The 23,331-nt window shown below is 53.7% G+C and overlaps 9 protein-coding genes across 10 annotated transcripts; 4 read left to right on the top strand and 5 right to left on the bottom strand.

The window, feature by feature from the left end:
- Window positions 1-1,745: 1,745 nt before the first annotated feature.
- Window positions 1,746-5,137, top strand: CAOG_08216. 2 transcript variants are annotated; one of them, XM_011272588.1, is made up of 5 exons: window positions 1,746-1,781; window positions 2,176-2,262; window positions 2,428-2,837; window positions 3,021-3,091; window positions 3,189-5,137. In XM_011272588.1, the coding sequence occupies exons 2-5, from the start codon at window positions 2,211-2,213 to the stop codon at window positions 4,912-4,914; spliced, it is 2,259 nt and encodes a 752-aa protein (XP_011270890.1). In that variant the 5' UTR covers window positions 1,746-1,781; window positions 2,176-2,210; the 3' UTR covers window positions 4,915-5,137. The 2 variants fall into 2 exon arrangements, with proteins under 2 accessions (XP_011270890.1, XP_004342471.2); XM_004342422.2 differs by lacking the exon at window positions 1,746-1,781 and having other exon boundaries at window positions 2,121-2,262.
- A 72-nt stretch (window positions 5,138-5,209) lies between these two features.
- Window positions 5,210-6,679, top strand: CAOG_08215 (adenylate kinase). The gene is made up of 2 exons (XM_004342421.2): window positions 5,210-5,442; window positions 5,955-6,679. The coding sequence occupies exons 1-2, from the start codon at window positions 5,254-5,256 to the stop codon at window positions 6,453-6,455; spliced, it is 690 nt and encodes a 229-aa protein (XP_004342470.1). The 5' UTR covers window positions 5,210-5,253; the 3' UTR covers window positions 6,456-6,679.
- On the bottom strand, window positions 6,659-9,514 carry CAOG_08214 (pfkB family carbohydrate kinase). Its single transcript, XM_004342420.2, has 2 exons — window positions 8,623-9,514; window positions 6,659-8,522 (listed from the first exon to the last, which is right to left on the bottom strand). The coding sequence occupies exons 1-2, from the start codon at window positions 9,340-9,342 to the stop codon at window positions 6,714-6,716; spliced, it is 2,529 nt and encodes an 842-aa protein (XP_004342469.1). The 5' UTR covers window positions 9,343-9,514; the 3' UTR covers window positions 6,659-6,713.
- Window positions 9,515-9,617: 103 nt separating this feature from the next.
- CAOG_08213 (hypothetical protein) lies at window positions 9,618-12,270 on the bottom strand. Its single transcript, XM_004342419.2, has 9 exons — window positions 12,176-12,270; window positions 12,009-12,092; window positions 11,856-11,930; window positions 11,694-11,777; window positions 11,534-11,617; window positions 11,375-11,458; window positions 11,215-11,298; window positions 11,058-11,132; window positions 9,618-10,978 (listed from the first exon to the last, which is right to left on the bottom strand). The coding sequence occupies exons 1-9, from the start codon at window positions 12,250-12,252 to the stop codon at window positions 9,688-9,690; spliced, it is 1,938 nt and encodes a 645-aa protein (XP_004342468.2). The 5' UTR covers window positions 12,253-12,270; the 3' UTR covers window positions 9,618-9,687.
- Window positions 12,271-12,492: 222 nt separating this feature from the next.
- On the bottom strand, window positions 12,493-13,540 carry CAOG_08212 (hypothetical protein). Its single transcript, XM_004342418.2, has 3 exons — window positions 13,389-13,540; window positions 13,172-13,246; window positions 12,493-12,885 (listed from the first exon to the last, which is right to left on the bottom strand). Exons 1-3 carry the CDS (start codon window positions 13,494-13,496, stop codon window positions 12,808-12,810), a joined length of 261 nt encoding a protein of 86 aa, XP_004342467.1. The 5' UTR covers window positions 13,497-13,540; the 3' UTR covers window positions 12,493-12,807.
- Window positions 13,541-13,615: 75 nt separating this feature from the next.
- On the bottom strand, window positions 13,616-15,224 carry CAOG_08211 (hypothetical protein; the record flags this gene model as incomplete). Its single annotated transcript, XM_004342417.2, has 2 exons — window positions 15,209-15,224; window positions 13,616-15,103 (listed from the first exon to the last, which is right to left on the bottom strand). Exon 2 carries the CDS (start codon window positions 15,074-15,076, stop codon window positions 13,616-13,618), a length of 1,461 nt encoding a protein of 486 aa, XP_004342466.1. The 5' UTR covers window positions 15,077-15,103; window positions 15,209-15,224.
- A 537-nt stretch (window positions 15,225-15,761) lies between these two features.
- Window positions 15,762-17,294, top strand: CAOG_09182 (hypothetical protein; the record flags this gene model as incomplete). Its single annotated transcript, XM_011272597.1, has 1 exon — window positions 15,762-17,294. The coding sequence occupies one exon, from the start codon at window positions 15,762-15,764 to the stop codon at window positions 17,292-17,294; it is 1,533 nt and encodes a 510-aa protein (XP_011270899.1).
- Window positions 17,295-18,231: 937 nt separating this feature from the next.
- CAOG_08210 (UV excision repair protein Rad23) lies at window positions 18,232-20,912 on the top strand. The gene is made up of 5 exons (XM_004342416.2): window positions 18,232-18,362; window positions 19,299-19,377; window positions 19,503-19,582; window positions 19,664-20,455; window positions 20,539-20,912. Exons 1-5 carry the CDS (start codon window positions 18,297-18,299, stop codon window positions 20,677-20,679), a joined length of 1,158 nt encoding a protein of 385 aa, XP_004342465.2. The 5' UTR covers window positions 18,232-18,296; the 3' UTR covers window positions 20,680-20,912.
- CAOG_08209 (hypothetical protein) lies at window positions 20,750-23,295 on the bottom strand. Its single transcript, XM_004342415.2, has 3 exons — window positions 22,492-23,295; window positions 22,167-22,401; window positions 20,750-22,069 (listed from the first exon to the last, which is right to left on the bottom strand). Exons 1-3 carry the CDS (start codon window positions 23,198-23,200, stop codon window positions 20,929-20,931), a joined length of 2,085 nt encoding a protein of 694 aa, XP_004342464.2. The 5' UTR covers window positions 23,201-23,295; the 3' UTR covers window positions 20,750-20,928.
- Between the last annotated feature and the right edge of the window lie 36 nt (window positions 23,296-23,331).

Raw genomic sequence — 23,331 nt, 5'->3', positions numbered from 1 at the left:
AACGAAAGCAAGAGCAAGAGCGAAAAAGAAGGGTGTAATGAGCGTGCGTGGTGAGTGTCCAAAAGTGCCAGCATGCGGGAACAGCTGGGAGGTGCGGGGTTGAATTTGCGAGGGGCATTTAGTGAGGCGTTGGACCTAGCAATCTCTAGGGTGGCTGGGATTGAAATTGTTAGAATAAATTGATTTAAAAGGGCTCGTTGTTGGCAATAAAACCGCTCTCTTTGTTGGCTTTTGGTCTCCACAGAGCACAGAGCACAGGGCGTCCGTTTGTTGCGATTGCCGCTGCAGCCACAGGCGGTGATGCAAGCCTTGCCCAGCAATGCCATTACGAGCGGAGAGGTCGACTTTGGACCGCACAACGGAAAGCAACAGACGAGAGAACCAAAAAGGAGAGGAAAAAAAAAAAAAAAAAAAGGGAAAATTCAAAAAAAGAAAAGAAAAGAGGCAAAGGGACGGAGAGCAGACCACGGAAAGCGGGGAGCAGGTGGCGTGGACAGACAACACTACGCAAAAGCACACGGGCACGAGCGTGGTGGTGCGCGCAAAGGCAAGGGACTGCAACAGGACGACACATCAGAGCGCTTTTCGACCTTGAATAAAATATTAAAAAAAAAGAAAAAAGAAAAAAAAAGAAAAAAAAACCGTCGTGGGCCGTTTGGCTGTCTTTGCGTTGTGGCTCGCTGCACAGATGCTCCCCCCACGCACGCAGCGACGAGTGAAGGGCCGTTGTGCATCAAGCGAGCAGCCACCGCTGCCCACCCGCTGTGCGCTCACAACAACAAGAAAACAAAAAGAACAAAAATAATAAAAAGAGGGCGCTGAACTCGATTGTTGACTTTCGGGAAGTAAAGGCACGGTTGTGCGCTGGTCCCAATGCACGCTCAAACCACCCACCCACACACACACACACACACACACACTCAAGCTGCAGCTGAACATTGCCACGCCACACAAAGGCAGGCCAGATCCAGCAAACACAGCACAAGAACAAGAACAAGAACAGACGAAAAACCAAAAAAAAAAAAAAAAAATCAAACCACGCGCGTCTTTTTTTTTTTTTTTTTTTTTCATTGGGTTTTTTTTTCTATGTTCCTCGATTGCTGTTGCTTGCTTGTTGCTGTTGCTGTTGCTGCTGTTCGTGCGTGTCGTCGAAAAGGAGGGTGCTCGGGATGCTGACATGACATAGAGCAGAGTCTCAATGTCCACCCAGCTGCAAGAAGGCAGGCTGTTGTCTTCCACAAAAAATCACGCTCTGAGATTGGGAAACACATTAGATGAAAAAAAGAAAAAAAAATCAAACAAAAGGCAACAAACCAAAGAGCAATGGCGCCGTTCTGCATTCGACCAAGTGGCAAAGGTGACGAACAAAAATTCAGTCCTTTGGAACAAAGATCAGAGGAAGGGGAATAAATTGTGAGGGCATTTGACGAGAAAGGCAGCGGGCAAGAGGAGCAGAAACGAATCACTAAGCAACAAAAAGGCAACAACAATCTCAGAAACGCACGGCAGCAGCAAAAAAGAAGATCAGAGCTGAACGACAATCAGAATAGCTTGGTTTGATGCAGGTATTACATACACGTCCATCCAGGTGCTGGAGACAATCCATCCGATCCCCGTTTCATTGATCACTCGTTTCACAGCAGAAATTCCTCCTCTTTCACCATTCATTCCTTTCCTCCTCCTCCTCCTTTGTTCCTTGCTTCTTTTAATTCTTCTCCTCTCACTACATTTGCCATCGTCCCGCATTTTCCCCATAAGTGCTCGGGTTCACTCTGGTTCTGGTTTGTGCTTTCGTTTTTTTTTTCTTTTTTCTTTGTGTGGTTTTCCATTGCTTTTCTGCTGCTTCTCTTCCAATCTGCTTTTGTGCCTCTCTCTCTCTCTCGATTCCGCTCCTGCCCTCGCTCCCCTTTCTTCTCCTTGTTCCTTACACTCTTTTCCTATCTTTGTCCTCTCTTTGTCCTGTCGTCCTCTTCTTCTGCGTTTCAATCAATCGAGAGCGCGAATTTTCTGCGATCGCTCTTTTTTTTTTTTTTTTTTTTTTTTTTTTATTTCCTTTGGCTTTTCCGTTTCGTTTCCTTTTTTTTTTTTTTTTTTTTTTGTGATTTTTTTTTTGTTGTCTTCCCCAAACTGACTGTTGTTCTTTCTCCAATTGTCGCTCCTCCTCCTTCCTTCCAGACGCAGATTCAACCCCAAACGACAACAAACCCCAAATGCTGCGTCTTGCGTCTGCTGTGCCCACGATGATGCGGCTCGCTCAGCCAGGCAAGTCCTCAACAGCAGCAAATCGTGTGCTCTTTTTTTTTTTTTTTTTTTTTTTCCTTTCTTTCTTCATGCTGATCGCTCATCAACCTCAACCCCCGCTTCCCCCACCCCCACCTCACCGTTTGGTTCTTTGCATGGATTGCTTGATGGCGCTCTTGTGTGCAGTCCGCGGGCTGGGCACGACGGCCACTGGCGCGACGGCCAACGCTGCGGCTGCTGCTGCTGCCACGCCGGCCCCTGCTGCTCCTGCTGCTGCTGCCCCTGCGCCGCCGCCGGCCCCTGCGGCCGTGGAGGTCTTTGTAAACGGCACTCCGGTCAAGGTCGCCCCGGGCACCACCATCATCCAGGCGTGCGAGGCCGTCGGCATCGAAATCCCGCGCTTCTGCTACCACGAGCGCCTCTCGATCGCCGGCAACTGCCGCATGTGCCTCGTCGAGGTCGAGAAGACCCCCAAGCCCGTCGCCTCCTGCGCCATGCCCATCATGCCCGGCATGCGCATCAAGACCGATTCCCCCATGGTCAAGAAGGCTCGCGAGGGTGTCATGGAGTTTTTGCTTGTCAACCATCCTCTTGATGTGAGTTTTTTTTTTTGTTTCGATTTGTTCGCAGCCATAGGGACTGGTGGATGATGTGATTTATGTCCCGGGGGGGGGGGAAAGACAGTGCTCCACTTTGGCTGAGGCGGACACTGATTTTTTTTTGTTTTACTCACTTTTTCTCTGCTTGTGTTTCCGTCCTGCTTTCTCCCTCTGCTACAGTGCCCCGTCTGCGACCAAGCTGGCGAGTGCGATCTGCAAGACCAATCGATGGTGTTTGGCTCGGACAAGAGGTGAGAGCTCATTTCATCCAGGATTTCTGCGGTCGTTTTCTCCAACTCACCCTCAATTTTCCCCACCTCACCCCCCCCCCAAATCAAATCCACACAGCCGCTTCACTGACATCAGGTTCACGGGAAAGCGCGCAGTCGAGGACAAAAACCTCGGCCCGCTGGTCAAGACCTCGATGAACCGCTGTATTCTGTGCACGCGTTGCGTGCGCTTTGGCTCTGAGATTGCCGGCGTGGACGAGCTCGGCACCACTGGCCGTGGCAACGACATTCAAATCGGCACCTATGTCGAGAAAATGTTCCGCTCGGAACTCTCGGGCAACATTATCGACCTCTGCCCCGTCGGCGCGCTCACCTCCAAGCCCTACGCCTTCACCGCTCGTCAGTGGGAGCTCCGCTGCACAGAGTCTATCGACGTCATGGACGCCATTGGCAGCAACATTCGCGTTGACGCCCGCGGTGGCGAGGTCATGCGCATCCTGCCTCGCATGAACGACGAGGTCAACGAGGAGTGGCTGTCCGACCGCAGCCGCTTTGCCTACGACGGCCTCAAGCGCCAGCGCCTTGTCTCGCCCATGGTTCGCCAAGCCAACGCCGACGGCTCCTCTTCGTTCGTTGCCACCAACTGGGAGGACACCCTCGCGCTCCTCGCCCTCCGTCTGCAGAAGGTCTCTGGCGCCAACATGAGCGCGATTGCCGGTCCGTTTGCCGATGCCGAGTCGCTTGTGGCGCTGCGCGACCTCTTCCACCGCCTGAACGCGAACGATCTGCGAACGGAGCAGGCCTTTGCCGGTAACACTGATATTCGCTCCAACTACCTGCTCAACACCCGGCTACAAGGTGCCGAGGACGCCGATCTCGTCCTGGTGATTGGCGCCAACCCCCGGTACGAGGCGCCCCTCTTCAACGCTCGTCTCCGCAAGGGCTTTGTCCAGAACGAGCTGCGCGTCGCCGTGGTCGGCGAGAAGCTCGACCTCAACTACGAGTACGAGCACCTCGGCAACACGATCGAGACGCTCGAGCAGATTGCCTCGGGTCGCCACGCCTTCTCGGCTCGCCTCGCCGCGGCCAAGAAGCCCATGATTGTCCTCGGCAGCTCGTCGCTCCAGGCCGACCAGGCCACCGCTGCCCAGCTCATCGGCGCTGCCAGCCGCGTTGCTGGCCTTGCCAAGAGCGCCGCTGCTGACTGGAAGGTGTTTAACGTGCTGCACACGGCCGCCAGCCAGGGCGCTGCTCTCGACCTCGGCTACTCGCCAGTACCGCACACTGCCGCCTCGCTTCGCGACGTCAAGCTCCTCTACCTGCTCGGCGCTGACGACCACAACATTACTCGCGACAAGCTCCCTGCGGACTGCATTGTCGTCTATCAGGGCCACCACGGCGACCGCGGCGCTCACCTCGCCGACATTATCCTGCCCGGCGCCGCCTACACGGAAAAGAACGGCACCTACGTCAACACGGAGGGCCGCGCACAGCTTGCCAAGCGCGCCGTCACCCCACCAGGCCTGGCGCGCGAGGACTGGAAGATTATCCGCGCCCTGTCCGAGGTTGCCGGCTACGAGCTCCCGTACGACTCGCTGTACGACGTTCGCCGAAGACTCGAGCAAGTGTCGCCCACCCTGACCCGATACAACGTGGTCGAGCCCAGCGCCTTCTACGCCCTCGGCCAGCAGCAGCTTGCCGCCCTCAAGCCCGCGGCCGCCGCCGCATCCTCCCGTCTTAGCCCCGGTATCAGCTCTCTGCGCGACTTTTACATGACTGATGCCATTTCACGAGCGTCCAAGACGATGGCCAAGTGCGTCAAGTCTGTCGACACGATGCCATAAAGCTTTTGGTGTGTGTCTTGGTTTCTCGCCCACTTTTACGGATTTTCTTGGTGTGGTGTTGTAGTGTGGTTTTTTTTTTAAAACTGTAGCTGTCGAATTTGGATGTATGTGTTTGTTGATCATTTCTTGTATCTGTCTGCGTATGTGTGTGTGTCTGTGTCTGTGTGTGTTTTTGTGTTTTTGTGCCATTCAACACAAAATCAAAAGCCTTTTTTCTGACTCACTTCCTCCATCGTTGTCGATGCAATACCCCGTTCCACAATTTGACTCGATTTACTCGTTTGGGAGAGCTCTCTTTGTTTCTTCCACTCTTCCATTTTCATTCTCCCATTCACAACGATGGCCTTTGTGACTGCGACTGCTGCGCTGCACTGGATGTGGTCGCGCGTCAATGCGTTGATAGCCCCTGCGACCTACCGCGCCGCCTCCTCCAAAGCGACTGCTTCTGGTGCCGAGAAGCCGCACGTCGTCTTTGTGCTCGGCGGCCCTGGCTCTGGCAAGGGCACCCAGTGCGAGCGCATCGTCCAAGTGAGCTTCAGCCTCTGTCTCTCTCTGCTCTCTGTGCTCTCTGCTCTCTCTTCGTCCCACCTTCCATCACTCTGAGCTCCCGTTCAATAAAGTGGTGGCTTGGATCGGTTTGGATTCGATCGTGTGTCTGTCGCCGTTCGCATCGAAGGCGGTGCTCCTCAATGCAAGTCCAATGCAAAAAGCAAAAGAACAGAGCCAAGAAAAAGATGAAAAAACCAAAAAAAAAAAAAAAAAAAAAAAAAGCACCGTTTCTCAGTTTCTCAGTTTCTCAGTTTTTCTCTTTTTCTCGAACAAACAAAAGTCGAGCCAAAAAAAAAAGGCGATCGACGATTATCACGTTTGTTCGCTGTTCACTCGATGTACAATTTCATGGAAAGCTTCAACACCTCACAGCTTCTTAGAAAGGTCGATCAACTCTCTGCCTCTGAGAAATGTCGATCAAGAGCGCCTAAAAAACCTTGAACAACGTACTAACACTGAACTGCAACTCACACACCCCTTTGTTTGGACAGGAGTTTGGATTCGTCCACCTCTCGGCAGGCGACCTGCTGCGCGCCGAACGCGCCAAGCCGGCGTCCAAGAACGGCGAGCTGATTGACAAGTACATTCGCGAGGGCAAGATTGTCCCCGTCCAAATCACCTGCACGCTGCTCGCCGAGGCCATGGCCCTCAACCCGACCAAGTCCTTCTTGATTGACGGCTTCCCGCGCAACCAGGACAACGTTGCCGGCTGGGACGCCGTCGTCGGCCCGAGCGTCAACCTCGACTTTGTCCTCTTCTTTGACTGCCCCGAGGCCACCTGCGTCCAGCGTGCCCTCCAGCGCGGCCTGACCTCTGGCCGTACCGACGACAACAAGGAGTCGCTCACCAAGCGCTTCCACACCTACGAGAGCGAGACCATGCCCATCGTCAACTACTTTGACCGCAAGGGCCTTGTTCGCAAGATTGACTCGACGCGCTCGGTCGACGAGGTCTTTGCCGACGTCAAGAAGGTCTTTGCCGCTCGCAAGTAAAACGTAGTTTTGTAGCATTTTGGGAAGCAGATGTTTTGCTGCTCAGTGCTGTGTTGGGTTTTTGTGACTTGTCTGTTTATACATTCACAAGAAAACAAAATTGTTACAACCCGTTGATGCTTTATCAAAGGCAGCGTTCGATTGCCAGCCTACATTCAAAGGCGTATTTTACATGAAAAAAAAAAAAAAAAAAAAGCGCGCACCTTTCGAAAAACCGCAACCAATAGTTTAATGGATTCTGCAACACACAACACAGACCTACAACACACTCGTGAGCTGTCGACTCTCCATCCCAAGTTGGGTGGTCAGCAGCAAAGGACTAAGATGCGTCGAAATCGCTTGCGGCGACATCAGGGACATGCGCGAGCAGCGCATGGATACCTTGACAGCATCATCGAGGGGCAGCCCGCGAAGCAGTGCCGAAATGGTGCCTGCAACACCGCTATCCCCTGCACCAGTCACGTTCACAACTGGCAGCTGCATCGCTGGCACCGAGGTGGCTGCGCTGGACTTTGCTGTGGTGAAAGCGCCGGCGGATTTCCCGGCTTGAACAGCCTGCGCCAACTCGTGCTCGACGCTGCACCAGCCTGAATCGGAGGGATAGTGCTTGATGTGCACCTCAGCTCCGTCTCGCACAAACACCACTTTGCCACGGCTGCCGACAGACACGACGACCACCGGGATCCATGCCGTCACGCGCACGCCACGATGCACAAAGTCGAGCGGCAGCTCAGACCAAATGTTCAGCTTGACCTTTGCTGACTCGGACGGAGGCGTCGTCGCTGGTGGAAAGTGCCGCGTTTTGGGGTTGCGCTTGGGGTGCTCGCAGAGGTAGCGCTCGTGCAGGATGCGATCCAGCTCCTCGAGCTCCAGCTCGTTGGGCGAGATGAACGAGAGGTGCTCGAGCAGCGCATCGACCTTGGCAAGCTTTGTCACAGAAGTGGGCTCAAACCACAGGTGCACTCGACGCTGTTCGGCCCGTGCTCGGTTGACCACTTGCACAACGGCGCGCATCTGTGCCCGACTGAGGTTTCCATCGACACAAACGATGCGCTGGTCCCACGAATTGGGGGAGGCTGCCAGTGTGGTTTGGTCGAACTTGAAGGGAGTGCCAAAAGGCGACTGCGGCTCTGCATGCTCCGGCTTGAGACTGTCCGACGACGAGGTCGTGGGGACATTGAGCAGCTGAGAAAGCGAGAGGGCAATCTGGGCCTCGGGCAATGCTTCCAACGCTGCTGAATCGGTGGCACCCACCACCAGATCGCCCTTGGCATCGAAAATGGCGCTGTACACGGACGCCGAATGGTCTTCCATGCGCGCTACATGGCTCGTGTCGATGCCGCTGGCTTCGCAGTGAGCCAAGAGTCCGCTGGAAAGCATGTCAGAGGCGCCGACAGCGCTGATGAGATGGGTTGGCAGACCAAGACGCGCCGCGCCCTCGGCAATGTTGCGGCCAACACCGCCAAAGGACTGCGTTACGCGAGCGACGTTTGAGCTGGCCATGGTCACGCGGGGCGAAGTCACGTTGGACAGGACATCCACCATGCTGCCTCCAACCACAATCAGGCCAGCCGAGCCGCGGTTGAGATGGTGTTCCGAGGCGGCGTGCGAAGGAGGAGGAGGAAGGGTGATGCCGCGATGGTGCTGCGGTTTGCTCGCTGCTGGAGCATTCCTGAGCTTGGCTAGCTCTGTCGCAATGCCAGCACCCTTTGCCGCATTGTTCTTGACCAGGGCAATGTTGGCCGTCAGCGAGACACCCTTGGTCAATTCGTTGACACGCGCAAGCAAGAAGGGCGTCGTCTCTTTCCCCGTAATCCCGCGTGCAGACACTTCGCCCAACGCTTGATCGATGGCACTTTGGATGAACGAGGACTGCGACGAAAACGCAGTCGGAATGGGCACGCCGACAACAAGGCCGGAGGTCAGGCCAGCGCGGAGATGCGCATGGATGATTTCAGCGCAAGCCTGTTCTGTTTCAACGTGCGTCATGGCTGGAATGCCCGAGCTCGGCGTGAAGAATGCCGGAAAGTCTGGCGAGTTGTGTCCGAGGGTGATGGTTGGAACGCCCTGTCATATGGCAGACATCAAAAGAGAGAGAATCCAGTGAGCACAAACCGTTCCAGTACACCTGCCCCCTTCCACCAACCATGCGCTCGCGCTCTCCTACCTCCGTCTCGAGATACTCGAGGGTGCGCGGAATGTCGAGAATGCTCTTTGCACCGGCGCAAACGACGGCAACGGGCGTGCGACCGAGTTCGGTCAGATCGGCGCTGACATCGTACGTCTCGAGCACGCCTCGATGGACGCCGCCAATGCCACCCGTTACAAACAAGGGAATGCCTGCCATATGCGCAGCAATCATGGTGCCAGACACGGTCGTGGCGCCGATCGCGCTCTTGGACGCGAGAACCTGGCCAAAGTCCCTCCGGCTTGTCTTGACGGCCTTGTGCCCGGCCTGCCCGAGCCGCTCGAGCTGTTCCTGCGAGAGTCCGACCTGGATCTTGCCGTCAATGATGGCGACGGTGGCGGGGACGACGGGAGCGGCGGGATGGGCGCGCAGGATGGCCTCGACCTCGAGCGCCGTGCGGACGTTCTCTGGATAGGGCATGCCATGCGACACAATGGTCGACTCGAGCGCAACGACGGGGCGGCCGGCAGCGAGCGCGGCGCGGACTTCCTCAGAGACGGACAGCAGCGGCGAGTTCGCCAACGCCGAGACGCACCGTCGCGAAGCAGCGACGAGACAAGGCGAGGAAGATGAAGAGGAAGCGGACGACGGGTGAGACGATGGGAGGGAAGGAGGACGGCGGGTGGTCGCAGTGAAGCCAGAGAAAGCGCGCCAAGTGTGGGATTTTGGCGCCAATCCCAGCGCAGCAGCAGTGAGCATTGGAGATTTTGGATGAGAGAAATGTAAGAGTGGGATGGAGTGAGTAGGTGGTGGGAATAGGAAATAGGAAAGTGGTGGAGCTCGAGAATAACGAGAGGGAGAAGAAGAAGCTGAGAAATAACGAAAACAATAGATTTGTCTCAGAACGGAGGATTTTGGCGGATGTGAACATAAAGTATCGTGACCAGGAACTGGAAAGTGTACTAGAGGCAGGGGAACGAACAAGACACAAAGCAACAGAATGAACGAATAGTGAAAGTATCAGAAAAACAAAGACAGGTACAGAAAACAAGCCTCGCTACAGAGTACTGTGAGCTTCAAAACAACAACATCTTCCGCTTGTCATCACGGATCCAACGAAACAAGGATGCTACCAAAGGACGGGCGATCGTCTGCAGCTTCTTCAAGACACTCGAGTGCAAGAGTGACGAACTCACCGACACTCTGCTGGTCGGTTTCGGTTGGTTTGAGGGCCGAGTCCAGCATCGCCATGAATTTCTGGTTTTTAACCGCCTTCCGCGTATCAGTTTTCAGGCGAGCGCCGGGTTTGGTTGCAGTCAGCAGTTCCAGCAGAATCATGCCAAAGGCGTAGACATCCGTCTTGATGGTCATGCGGCCTTCGTCAAAGAACTCGGGGCACATGTAAGCAGCAGTGCCTTGCACGTTCTGGGTGCGGAAGTAGCTCTTATCATCGAGATGTTGGGCAGCACGGACCAAGCCAAAATCAGACACTTTTGCGTTAAAGTGTGCGTCCAACAGAACATTGTCCGTCTTGAGGTCGAGGTGAAACAGTGCATGATCAGGGAATGCTGTCTGGACGTAGTGCATGCCACGGGCAACATCAGCCGCGATGCGATGGCGCTGAGACCAGGTCAACGCGGGAGTGTTGTTCTTGCGACTGAGACGGTCGCGAACCGAACCATTCGGCATGAATTCGTAGACCAGGCATCGCTCGTCGCCTTCTTCTGCATACGACAGAATGGCAATGATGTTTGCGTGACGGAATTTGGACAAAGAGTCCAGTTCCGACTTGAACTCAACCGTGCCTTGCTTGGATTCGGCGGACAGCTTTTTGATGGCAACGCGAGGGCCAGGCAGACTAGCGCCGTACACACGACCAAATGCTCCCTCGCCGAGCAGAGAATCAGCAGCAAAGTTGTTCGTGGCGGCGACGAGCGTTGCGAGAGGCACTTGTGGGATGGGTTGATCAAAGTTCGATGCAGATCCACTGGCGTCTTGGTTGCGCTCAAGTACGTCGATCCGATCAAGAGCTGACTGCAGTTCAAGATCCTTGGCAGCAAGCTCCTGATCCTTGGCAGCGAGCTCTTGGTCTTTGGCGGCGAGCTCCTGGACTTTGTTAGCAAGCTGTTGTTCTTTCGCAACGAGCTCCAGCTCTGTTGTTGCGAACTTCTGGTCCTTGGCAGCGAGATCGAAGCGAAGTTGTTGCAGCTCCTGGTCTTTCGTTGCGAGCTCTTGGTCTTTGGTAGCGAGGACTTGCTCTTTGGCAGCGAGTTCGGAGCGCAATTGCTGATTCTCAGCTGCAAGATTGACAGACGGTTGGAGCTGAGCGTTTACTGCACGAGCTACAATCTGTGCCAGTTCGGAAGGCGACGGAACACGCTGGTCGTCAAGGCCTCTGTTCGGAAACCCAAGTTCGTCAAAACAGCTGAGTGGCTTGTTGTTCATGCTGTAATCCAACAAACAAGCAGTCTTACTCCAATTTACAAATGGTATTGCCTGTTTGCCTGAGTGTAGTGATTGCAGTGCTGGTCAGGAAATTCTTGTTCAAACTGTTGTTGTTGTCAATTACATCGTCAGATTGGAGCATGAGTCTAACGGCTGTCAGAGCATCTTGTAGCGATCAATATTTACTATAGCATTGTCAATGTCTTGTTCACTTTGAGTGCCTCAGCAAGCGCCTGTGCTCCAGCATCGCCAATCTGATTCTGCCACAGACTGTCCATCCCCTCCATCAATGAGCACTCTTCTGAATCGCCCACTCTCACGCACCAACAAGAGTGAGATGCCTTACTAGAGCTCAGTCAACGTCGTGTTAACTTTGAGTGCCTCAGCAATCGCTTGCGCTCCAACATCGCCAATCTGATTCTCACCCAGACTGTTTATCCCCTCCATCTGTGAGCACTCTTCTGAATCGCCACTTTCATGCATCAGTTAAAGTGAAGTGGCTTACCCGAGCCCAGCCAGCGTCGTGTTCACTTTGAGTGCCTCACCAATCGCCTGAGCTCCAGCATCGCCAAGCCGATTCGCACTCAAACTGTCCATCCCCTCCATCAGTGAGCACTCTTCTGAATCACCCACTTTCATGCATCAGTCAAAGTGAGATGCCTTACTTGAGCAGAGTCAGCGTCTTGTTCACTTGGAGTGCTTCAGCAATCGCTTGCGCTCCAGCATCGCCAATCTGATTCACATTCAGACTGTCCACATCCCCTCCATCGGTGAGCACTCTTCTGAATCACCCACCCACAGGCATCAACAAGAGTGAGATGCCTTACTAGAGCAGAGTCAGCGTCTTGTTCACTTTGAGTGCTTCAGCGATTGCCTGCGCTCCAACATCGCCAATCTGATTCCTATCCAAACTGACCATGCCCTTCATCACTCTTCTGAATCGCCCACTCTCATGCATCAGTCAAAGTGAGATGCCTTACCCGAGCTGAGTCAGTGTCGTGTTCACTTTGAGTGCCTCAGCGATCGCCTTCGCTTCTTCATCACCAATCTGCTTCGCACTCAGACTGTTCCCCTCCATTCTCGTCAGCACACACACACTCGCGCTGTCAACAACTGTGTTCCAAACCAACTCGGGCTTTTCTCTTACAAGAGCGTTCCACTCTTGTTCTTGACTCTGTCATACAACTGGCGCTGGTTCTGATTCATATTCTGAAACGACAGCATTTTGGACGATCTTCGAACAAGAAGACTGTCCCTCAAATCGATTCCATCCCAATGCAACCCATTATTCTCCTCGGTTCTTTCCAGATTCGTGCTCAATATTCATGTCCATAGTCGTGGAGCAAAAAAATGGCGGGAGAAACGGGCATGCATTGGAGTTTTGTGTGGAAAGCCGAAAACTTTGTCCCCGTTCTTGTACGACATCGGCCAAAGCATCAAACTGAACTACTTCTGAAAAGCATGCAATAGGAACATGCGAAAAGGATGTGTGCAACGGAGCTCGTCAGGAGTAAAGGTTTGAACGTTGAGCGATTTTTCACGTTTGAGCCTCGCTTTTTTTCACTGCTCGCCATGCCGTCGTACTCTTGCGACGTTGAAGGAGAGGAAGAATGTTGGGTTGTTATTGAACTCAATACTCTGAATCCCCAACACTCTTTCAGCACTCAAACGATTTCAATTCAAACAATCCACATAATAATGTACCAATCACGTCGGAAACGAGCCTTTCACCAACAGTCGGTTGGGGTTTTTGCGCGGTCACCGATTTTCAAATGCTGCTTAATGCACTGCGACTGGAGCGGGCGCGTTCGGTGGCGCAGTGCTTGCGTCTGAGTCGTCGAGCGGCGGCAAGTTGTCCTAAAAACAATCCAACCCAAACCCCAACGAGCCAAACAATCACAATAACAACCACAACACAGTACAATGCAATACAAAAGTGAGCAACACCTCATGACTCGAATGCAACGGTCGTGAATGAGTTTGTGGGTGAAAGTCGCACATGGGCAGCGCATTGAAGCTCCGACACTCTCCACGGAGCACAGAGCCACGCAGCGCAATGTGTGCTGTGACTGCGGCCAAGACCAAACCCAAACTCAACCCCGGCATTGGGGGGAAAACAGGAGACTGCAGCAGCGAGACTTACGGGGTTGAAAATGACCTTGACGAGCAGCGAGCAGCTCGGACACCGCGCCACGTCCTCACCGTCATGCAGCTCCTCCTATTGTATGAGCGAAATAGCGAAGCAGCAAGGAATAGAGCCAAAGCAACATGTCGTTGTGCGGGGGAAGGTGCATCAGCACAAGTGCTTTTGACGTCATTCTGCGAACTCTGACTTCTCCGACACTCAGCCTGTTGGTTACCAGTGTGATTTGGAACTTGTCGCCGCATGGGCACGGGTAAATGTAAATGCGGCTCTCGGCGTCGTACTCAAAGTCCTCAATCTCGACCTCGTCGTGGAAGACGCTCATTGTTGCAACTGCTCAAAAGAAACAGAAAAAAAGTGAACTGAGCAAGCGAACGAAACTCAGAATGGAAACAAAACGTCAAAAGTGATTTACTCTAAACATCTAAGAAAGCAAACGAAACATCACAGGCTCGACGCCAGAGCTGGTTTAACCGGCGCTGTCAGGAACTTGAGCGAAGGACAGCTCGGCCAGTATTCGAGCGCCGTCCGGCCTGTGCGATCAGCATGGGTGGCTGCTGCACCGGCTTTCAAGAGCACTTGAATCGATTCATTGTCTCGTCGAATGGCTTGTCGGATCAATGCAGTCGCACCGTCTGCGGCAACAGCATGAATGTTTGCCCCTGCATCAATGAGCAACTGGACTAACACGGCGACAGTCGCACCTGGCCTGTTAGAAGTGGCAGCAAGCAACGCCGTATCACCCGAATTGTCACACAAATCAACGCGCGCTCCAACATGACACAGTGTGGACACTGCAGCTGCAAAACCGCGACTGGCAGCAATCATCAAAGCTGTTTTGCCATCCAACGCGGCCGAATTCACCTCAGCGCCGGCCTCGATGAGCATGGAAATGCGCTCACTGTCATTCGAGGCTGCCGCGTACGCCAGCGCAGTCCACCCACGCGCGTCAGCCGTATGAACGCTGGCGCCCGCTTGGAGCAGCAGCCACGTCAAGTCCGTGTTGGCTGCAAACATTAACGCCGTGCGACCGAGCATGCTCTTCGTGTCTGCCAGGTCCTGACTTGGATGCTTGAGCAGCAGCTCAACGACTTTCGTGGCGCCTGCCATGGCTGCCCGACCGAGCAGCGTCTCTTGCCGGCCAAATCGAGTGGAAGGGTCGGCTCCAGCCCGAAGCAGGTTGCCCAAAGTTATCGCGTCGTCTGCGTCAATCACACGGCGCAGCGCGAATGCTTGTGCGTCGACAGCTGCCGCTTGCCGGGACAAGAGAAAGCGCACCATGCCGACATGTCCGCTCTGAACGGCAATGTGTAGACAACTGGAGCCGTCGTCAGCGCGAATGTGCGGGTCGGCTCCTGCATCCAGCAATACCCCGGCCTGCGCTACATTGCCGCTCTGTGCAGCGTGCATTAAAGCAGACCACCCATTGGATCCCGTGCGATTCGGATCTGCTCCAGCTGCGAGCATGGCTCGGGTAATGTCCACCATGTCAGGACCAGTCGAGATGGCCAACGGCGGGCGTCGCATGGCAGACCAGTGGTTTGGATTTGCACCGGCAGCCAGCAGTAGTTGAACGCATTCGAGAGCTACGTGGGCATGGATGAGCCCGACTTCGAGGACTGCGCGCGATTGGCCGGTCTCGGTCGGATTGGGGTTGGCACCAGCGGCCAGCAGCACTTCCAGCATTTGCTTGTCATTTGTGCTCACCGCGGCAATCAGGCCGGGCATGGGGTCTACCCCAGCCTTGACCAAGTACTGGGCGATCGCACTGCGTTGTAATCTCACGGCGAGAATTGTGGCAGCATGGTCGAATCCGTTTTGGAGCTCAAGTTGCACGGCTGCCAAATCGTTGCTGCGGATGGCTTCTTGCAGTCGGGTATTGGGAGTCAAAGCAAGAGCGGTCATGTTTCAATCAATGTGCTTGAGGAATTTCTAATGCAAGGGGATGAGTTTGTTTTGGAGGCTGACGCGAAGGCTGACACATCTCATTCCCTCAGCGATCGCCAAAGCAGCTCAAGAGCTAAAAACCAAACAAACCTTAGCAAGGCGATCAAGAAAGTAGACTGAAACAGGGGCTTCCATTGACTGGACATGCACAGCAAGATTGACTGTCGAGTATTAAAGAGCGACGACCAAAAATTGGCAAAACTGAACTTTTTCCTCGACGCCGCTTCAGTCGTGAGTCTTCCCGCAGCTTGTAGATTGTGATCATGATAAACTGCTAGTCACTCCCAAATCAAAGCCGATCGGATGCGAGTCTCGAGTTTAACGAAAATACAGTATTGTGCGTCCGAAGATGAAAACTGCAATATGAGTTTGGAAATAGAAACGGACGATTTGGTTTTTAAACATTTGAAATGGTACAAATTTGTAGTGCGATTTTGGACAAAATGCTATCGATTTGGTTTTTAAAAACACGAAACTGTCCAAACTGCGCCCGAGTTGGTTTTTGCCAAGATAAGGTCTGGTTTTTTTGGCGCGAACAATTTGGAATAAAAGCTTGAAACTGAAAATTCGCACTCTTGGTTGGGAAATTGCCACTTCATGTTTGGGATTTGCAAACACCCCCAGACGAACCTGCTCTGTAGTCATGCCCAAACGTCAAAACGAGGCGCAGGCCACCGAATCACGCGCGCCGCGGAAGTGTGTCCATCTAGAAGACCCCGAACGGAAGCGGATCATCGACTTGGCTGTTGATCGCGCCTTGCCTCTCGTCACGGTCGCCAGCATGCTCCATCACCCCATCAGCACTGTGTCCAACGTAGTGCAACGTTTCAAGGAGCGCGGAGAGTGGACGTCACATCACGTCAATCCCAAGGGATGCCGTGTGCTCACAGCGGAGCATCTCCATTTTCTCGAGATGGAGCTCGACAAGAACGTCAATGTGACCAATCAAGAGCTCCAGGACCTCCTCCTGACGACATTTGGCATTCAAGTGCATCAAGCAACCATCGGGCGTGCCATGTTACGACGGGGCTTCACGTTCAAGCGCGTGTACGAGCAGGTCAAGGTGAAAAATTCGCCTGAAATCAAAGCCCAACGCAAGAAATGGGCTGAGCTCTTCGAGGCTTTTCAGACACCTGTGGATCGCTTGTTCTACGTGGACGAGAGTGGATTTAATGCGAATCAGCATCGAACGCGAGGTCGATCTCGCAAGGGCGCGCGCGCAATCGTTCAAGTTGGCAGTATTCGTGCAGCGAATTTCACGCTCATTGCAGCGATCGGAATGAGCGGCGTTGTGTTGAGTGAGATCCAGCTCGGAGGCGTGACTGGCCATGTCTTTGCGGAGGCGATGACGAAGCTGTTTGACACGCTCGAGGCAAAAAAAGCCGTCGACACCGCCGCGTCTGGCATCGCTGTGGATGAGCTCCCAGTGCAACAGCTTGAGCCCGACCTCCCCCTTACAAACGTGGTTGAGGACAGTGTGTCGACCAGTAATGCAGTTCACGTGCCACTGCTGACGTCCGGTGCAGCGTCCTCGTCCCAACCACCTGCCCCTCCCGCTGCAGTTGTGTCGTCTGCTGCGTCTGCAGCTGGCGGGTCAGCTCCTGCTTCCACCTCTGCTTCCACCTCTGCTTCCACCTCTGCTTCCACCTCTGCTTCCACCTCTGCTTCCACCTCTGCTTCGACGACCAGAAAGAAGCGCCGTTCTCGTCGCAGGATTCTCGACGATGATGACAACGATGATGGCGGCGTCTACGTTCCACCACACGAAGAACTCATTCAAGACGAGATTGATGAGCACAATGACAATACTTCCTATTTCGTACCGAGCGAAGAGCACCCAGGTGTCAGCTTTCCGGGACATCATCGCTACAAAGCCTGGATCGTGGACAACGCGCGCATTCACAAGACACCCGAAGTGCGCGAGCTTTTTGCACGCCGCGGGTATGGGATGCTCTTTCTGCCTCCGTACTCATCGTTCTTGAACCCGATCGAGTATGTCTTCAACCAAGTGAAGGCTGCGTTCAAGCGCTCCCGGCTGGAACCGAACGAAACAATCTCAAGTCGCATTACCGCTGCTGTTGGTACCGTGACGGCAACGCATTGCCAAAACACTATCACGCATGTTCAGCTCAAGTACTTTAATGCTTGTCACGAGATGCACGATGTGCTAGATTAGTTGGCGTGCTCTCCTTCGAAAGCTCCCTCAATGGCGTCCGCTCGCCTGTTTTGGGTGGTCGTTTGATGTGATCGTCTGTGTCATGTTACATGTATAAATACTGTATTGTTATTCATCCATTTCAAATCATGTTTATTCTGCAACAAGCATCTGCCAAAGACTAGTCGATGGCTTTCAGGAGAAAACCCCACAGTCCGGTCGGCCTTGCGTCCTTTCTTCACTCTACCCGTAAACCTTCATAAAACAAACATAGTTGAGCCTATTTATACATGTATGTGCATGTATTGAGCGTATGCAAGCCGGAGCGCTCCACTGTGGAGTGCACATTGCGTTGTCATTGGTGCTGCAACTGGCTGGCCGTTAGGAATGATCGGAACAATCCACTCGGCATACGATTGCCACCAATTTAATGACATTATGATAAACTATGCAAATGCTAATGCTTACACCGAAATAGCTCGTGAGTACGAGCCCTGGGTGGTAAAGACGTCGCTGTGGAAGTAATCCATCAAAACTGTAGTTCGAGCTCTTCCCGAGCCCTAGCTTTCCCGCTACTCACCCCAGCATCTAATGACCTTCCAAGATACATGATTCAATTCAAATACTTCCTGAAGTTGTTGGTAATTCTAACATCTCAAGTGGGTTAATTCGAAATACAAGCTTGCAAAAACCAACTCGTTGAAAACCAAATCGAACGCACAAAAACCAATTACGGAAAAAACCATTTTTCTCGCACTTTCAACCAAGCTACTTTTTCCCAATCCGATTTTCCTCACTTCGTCCGCTCTAATTTCCAACCTCGCCTGCTGTGATTTCGACCTCGACTGCATAATACTGTATCAAAGCAAAACAGAACGCTGATCATTTTCTCTCAATGCCGCTCCACCCAGCTCGTCCATCGTGCCTCTCGTTCTAAACAAGTTCCTGATATCATGCACTACTTCCCTAATCAAGTCCAATGCATTGCATTTCAGTCCACTTTTTTTTTTGTCATAGTTCACAATGCGCATCACAGTCAAAACGCTGCAGCAAACGCAGTTCGCCATCGACGTTGCCGAGACTGACTCTGTGCGGCCTCAAACCACAGCGCTTCCCCCTCACTTGAACAACCCCCTCCCCCTCTTCCTTCTCCCATGTTGTGTTTCATAGAGTCAGAGTGAGAGTCAGAGTGTAGAGTGAGTTGAGATTGAGACTGGTCTTCGTCTTCTCTTTTCCGTTTCTCTCTCTCTCTCTCTCTCTCTCTGTTTCGGTCACGTGGTTGAGTCTGAGCATGTGCTTTCTCAGTTTGTTTTTTGAGTCACAGTGTGTCTTTCCCCCCAAACTCACTGACTGTTACGTAACGCTGGTCCTCGTGTCATTGACTATGAACTGTGGCGGCTCTTGTCTTTGCTCTCCTCACTCTCTCTTCACTCTCTCTCCACCACGAGCGTTTTGTCTCTGTCTCGGTCTCTATGTTTCTATCCTCGTCCCTCTCTGTCTCTGTCTTCGTGTCTCTGTCTCTGTCTCTCTGTCTCTCGTTCCATTGTCTTTGTCATTGTCTTTGCTTTTTTTTCTTTCTTCTTCTTCTTCTTCTCCAAACGGCTTTTCCCGCTTCTTCTTCTCTTCCTCTCTTCGCTTCTCCTCGCTTCGTCCGTCTTTCGTTCTTCTTTCGTTCTTCTTCTTTCAAACGCACTTTACAACAATGCAACGAAAAAACGCGCTCAAAAAGCAACGACTTTTCACTACAAAAAACCAAAAAAAAAAAAAAAAAAAAAAAAAAGGTTTCGCGATTTCCAACTTTTTTTTTTTCTTTGCTTTTCTTTTCTTTGTTGATTTTCCAGTTTTTTGCTGTTTTTCTGCCAACTTTTCTTTCTTTTTGATGTTCAAGTTTTGAGTTTTGTTCTCGTTTTGAGTTTTGTTTCCGTTTGCAAAACAAACGACTCGAAAAAGTTGAAGCAAAAGCGCGTTGAATTCAAAAACGCAAACTCACTGAACTTTTGTCTTCAATTGCATTTGGAACGACAGGTCGTCGATTTCAAGACCAAGATTGAGGCCGCACAGGGCGCTGGTTACCCCGTCGCAGGCCAGAAGCTCATTCACTCTGGTAAACGAGAGAGAAAGAGAGCGAAAGAGAGAGAAAGCAACGACATCAGCCTCAGAGTTGTGCTCGGTTGGAGGCAAAGAGAACGAGCATTGCTGACTCGGTCTAAAACGATTTTCTTGACACAGGCCATGTTCTCGCTGATGACAAGTCCATTGCCGACTACAACATGAAGGAAAACGACTTTGTCGTCGTCATGGTCACAAAGGTGAGTGGAAATTCGCCTCGCAAGTGTGCGAGAATGGTTTTGAGGCGCTCACACATTTCGTCTGCTTCTTCTTCTGTTCAGCCAAAGGCCGCTCCCGCCGCCGCCCCTGCCCCTGCCCCTGTGGCCGCTGCACCTGCTCCTGCCCCCGTGGCCGCACCTGCTCCTGCCCCAGTCGCCGCACCCGCACCCGCACCCGCTCCCGTCGCCGCCCCTGCTCCCGCCACTGAAGCCCCCGCCGCCGCCGCCGCCGCCCAAGAAGCCGCTGTCGGCGCAAACGCCCTGGTGGTCGACGAAGACCAGGAGCGCGTCATTCTCCAGCTGATGGAGTTTGGCTTTGAGCGCGACCAGGTCGTCCGTGCGCTGCGTGCCGCCTTCAACAACCCCGACCGCGCTGCCGAGTACCTGTTCAACGGCATCCCGCGCCACGTCGAGCAAGCCCTTGCCCAACAGATTGGCGGTGGTGCTCACCAGCAACAACAGCCACAACAGCCCCAAGCGCAGCAACAGCAACAGGGCCAACCCACTCAAACCCAGGCCCCTGCGCCTGCTCAGCTCGGTGGCGATCTCTTCGCAGGAGACTACGAAGACGAAGGCGACGAGGGTGAGGATGAGGATGCTGACGGCCCCAACCCGCTCGAGTTCCTCCGCTCCCAGCCCCAGTTTGACCAGCTCCGCCAGCTCGTCCAGCAAAACCCCAACTTGCTTCCCCCGCTTCTCGCCCAGATCGGCCAAGCCAACCCACAGCTTCTCCAAGCGATTGATCAGCACCCCCAGGCCTTCCTGCGGCTATTGCAAGAGCCTGCAGGCGGTGCTCCCGGTGCCGGCCAGAACGTGATTCGCGTCACGCAAGAAGAGCACGAAGCCATTGCACGCGTGAGTATCACTGAGCGTGTCGTTGTACGTGTTTTTGATTAGGTTTGTTCTTGTTACTGATAATGTGATTTCCTCCTTGGTAGCTTGAGGCTCTGGGCTTCTCGCACCACCGCGTGATTGAGGCATACTTTGCCTGCGACAAGAACGAGAACCTGGCCGCCAACCTTCTGTTCGAGCAGCCGCCGGAAGAAGAGGAGGACCAGCAGCAGCAACCCCAACAATAGCTCGGTGCTGTGCATTCGTTTTGATAAAACCCTGCCTTGAAAAAACAACAAAACAAAAAAATGTTTGCTGGTTTTCTTTGTTTTTAAAAACAAGAATGGCTTCGTCCTCGTTTTGTTTTGTCGTTTTCAATGGTCGTTGCTGTTTGTTGCGTTGTATTTGAAAACAATTCTACCTCCTTCATGTTGTATCGCATCAATCCTGTAAATCAAGCACAACCAACTCGTACAATCGCAATCACACTACCCGCACTAGCGCATTCCAGCGGCCCAGCGCCGAGACTCCTCCTCGGATGCAATTTGGCTGCATTTCGTGTAGAGCGGGAGGAGCTGCTGCTGTCGTCGGGGCGCGATGGAATCGGGAAGAAAGTCCTTGATGAGGTCGGAAATGTCTTCCAGCAAGGCCATTGCTCTTCGGGCATGGTACAGGTTGTGACGCTGGGGAGTTGCAATGAAGGGTGCCTGCTCCAGGGGAGACGCCGGCTTCTTTGGCTGCCCTCCAGCGGCCGCCGTCGCCGCCGCATTCATCGCCGTTGATGCCAAGGCCGATTCCATCGCATCGGCGCCAGCCGTACCATTCGCAGAGACTTCCTGCATCTGGCGATGCTCCAGCACATCCTTCAAGCGCATTTCGGCCTCCGAGGTCGACAGCGGAATCCGCTGCACATGAATCAGCGCGCGCTCGTGTTTGAGGAAGCGGATGATGCTGATAACGCCGAGAATCTTCTTCAACGACGAGTACGGTGGCAGCAAGTTCAGCCCTTCTGCGGACAAATCAGATCCAGCGAGCGAATCCACGCCTGCGGTCGCAGTCATGGCGTTGGCTGAGGGTTGCCAGGGCTCGACCGGAGCCGCAACAGCAGCAGCAGCAGTAGCGACAGTCGCACCATTGCTTTGACGATTGGCGGAGGAGACGGTGTGCACCACAACGCCGCCCAGCATGGACTTGTTGGTGCGCTGCAAAAAGGACCAGCCACCGGCATCTTGAACGTACTGCCCGTGGATGGTGAGCAGCGCATCAATAATTCGACCGCGCCAGCGCGTTCGGCTCTGCTCGATACAGCGGTAAATGTTGAGGAGAATTCGGTCATACACGGCGAGGAGTGGGCGAAGCTGCTTGGCATCTCCCGAGGCGGCGACATCCAAATCAATGGCATCCTTCATTTCGGCAACCGAGCGAATCTCGCCACGGAAGGCGTCGACAATCCAGTGGAAATCGCCAGGCGGAGTGATTCCACCATCGGGCGAGCGATTGGCAGAGCACGCCACCATCAAATCGGGACGAAGGGCAAACCCGTACGACTCGAAACCCAGTCGTTGCATCACCGCCATGAAAATGGTGCTGAGCAGGACTGGCGCGCCTCGGCGCGTGCGCAAAACGACGTCAATCATGCTGCGGATTGAGAGGAAAAGGGAAGGGGGAAGGGGTGAGAACACACAATAGCAACAGAACAAAAGCACTATCTTGTCGAAAGAGAAAAGCAACATACAAACAATTGTAATCGGAAAAGACCTCCGTCGACCCGTTCTTGACATAATTCTGCTCAGCCATGGCTTTCAACACGGCCTGAGCGGCAATTGCGACGTCGCGCTGCTGTCCAGAAAAGTTTCGCGGCAAGTGTGCGCGCGCATCCTCGACCAACTCTGCGAGGCGGTATTCCGTCTCTGCAATCACAGCCAGTGGATTGGGGCTTCTCGCTCGGGCAATGAGCACTGCTCCGCGCTCTGCAAAATGGTATCAGCAACCAACACACATTCAATAGGGTTAGCACGTAAGCAGGTAGCCGAAACCAAGCAGTTGTCGCTCTAACTTACCGATGGGGAACGTGGATGTTCCCGTCGCCTGGCAGAGTCTCGGCCATGACGCACAGAACGCCGGAGCACCTCCTGAAGCATGTTGACTGGCGTCCTTGACGAGCGACCGCCACTCGTGCATGAGCTGAGCGTCTTCGCGCTCGTCAAAGCGCTCTGCCTCGAGCCCGGACGCGCGGTCGATCAGCTGGCCAGGGCTCGATGCGACGAACGCCATGCTGTTACTAGGACTAGTAGCATGACTGTTGATACTCGTGCGGGACGGAACGAAGGGCAGCCGCTCACCAGAGGCAGGAGCAGCGGTTTCGGCGACCGAACCAGCCATCGAAGAGGGTCCGGCAATGACACTGCCGCCGACGCCGCCAGTGGGCCGGTCGTGGTAGCAGCGCACGGTGACTGGCATTGAACCTGAGGCGGAGCGCGGCGGGCAGAGTGCAGACAGCGCGGAGGAGGATGGCCGCCGAGCCATCGCTGCGGTTTGAGGCAGCGAACCACCGCGAGCCACAGCCAGAGCCGAGCAGCCAGCCACAGCAGCAATAGAAGCAGCAGCAGCAGCAGCAGCAGTAATAGATGCAGCATTATTCAGGGTGGAGGGCGAGACGGCCGACGAGAGCGCGCGGGTCGGTTGTGGTGAAGCAGTCATCAGTCTGACCGCCGCGTTGATCACGAACGGCGACGACGAGGTGAGTGAATTGCAGCGAATGGACATCATGGCTGAATGGGATTTGACTTGGGACAGGAATGAACGACGGAGTTGGGAAGGAACAAAGGCAAAGAGAACGGAGCAACAAAGACTGAGAATCTGAGACTGAACAAATAAAGATAGTGCAATCATAAAAATCA

Source organism: Capsaspora owczarzaki (genome assembly GCF_000151315.2).
Source record: "Capsaspora owczarzaki ATCC 30864 unplaced genomic scaffold supercont2.18, whole genome shotgun sequence".
NCBI lineage: Eukaryota > Filasterea > Ministeriida > Capsasporidae > Capsaspora > Capsaspora owczarzaki.
This window is presented reverse-complemented; position numbering and strand designations above follow the sequence as displayed.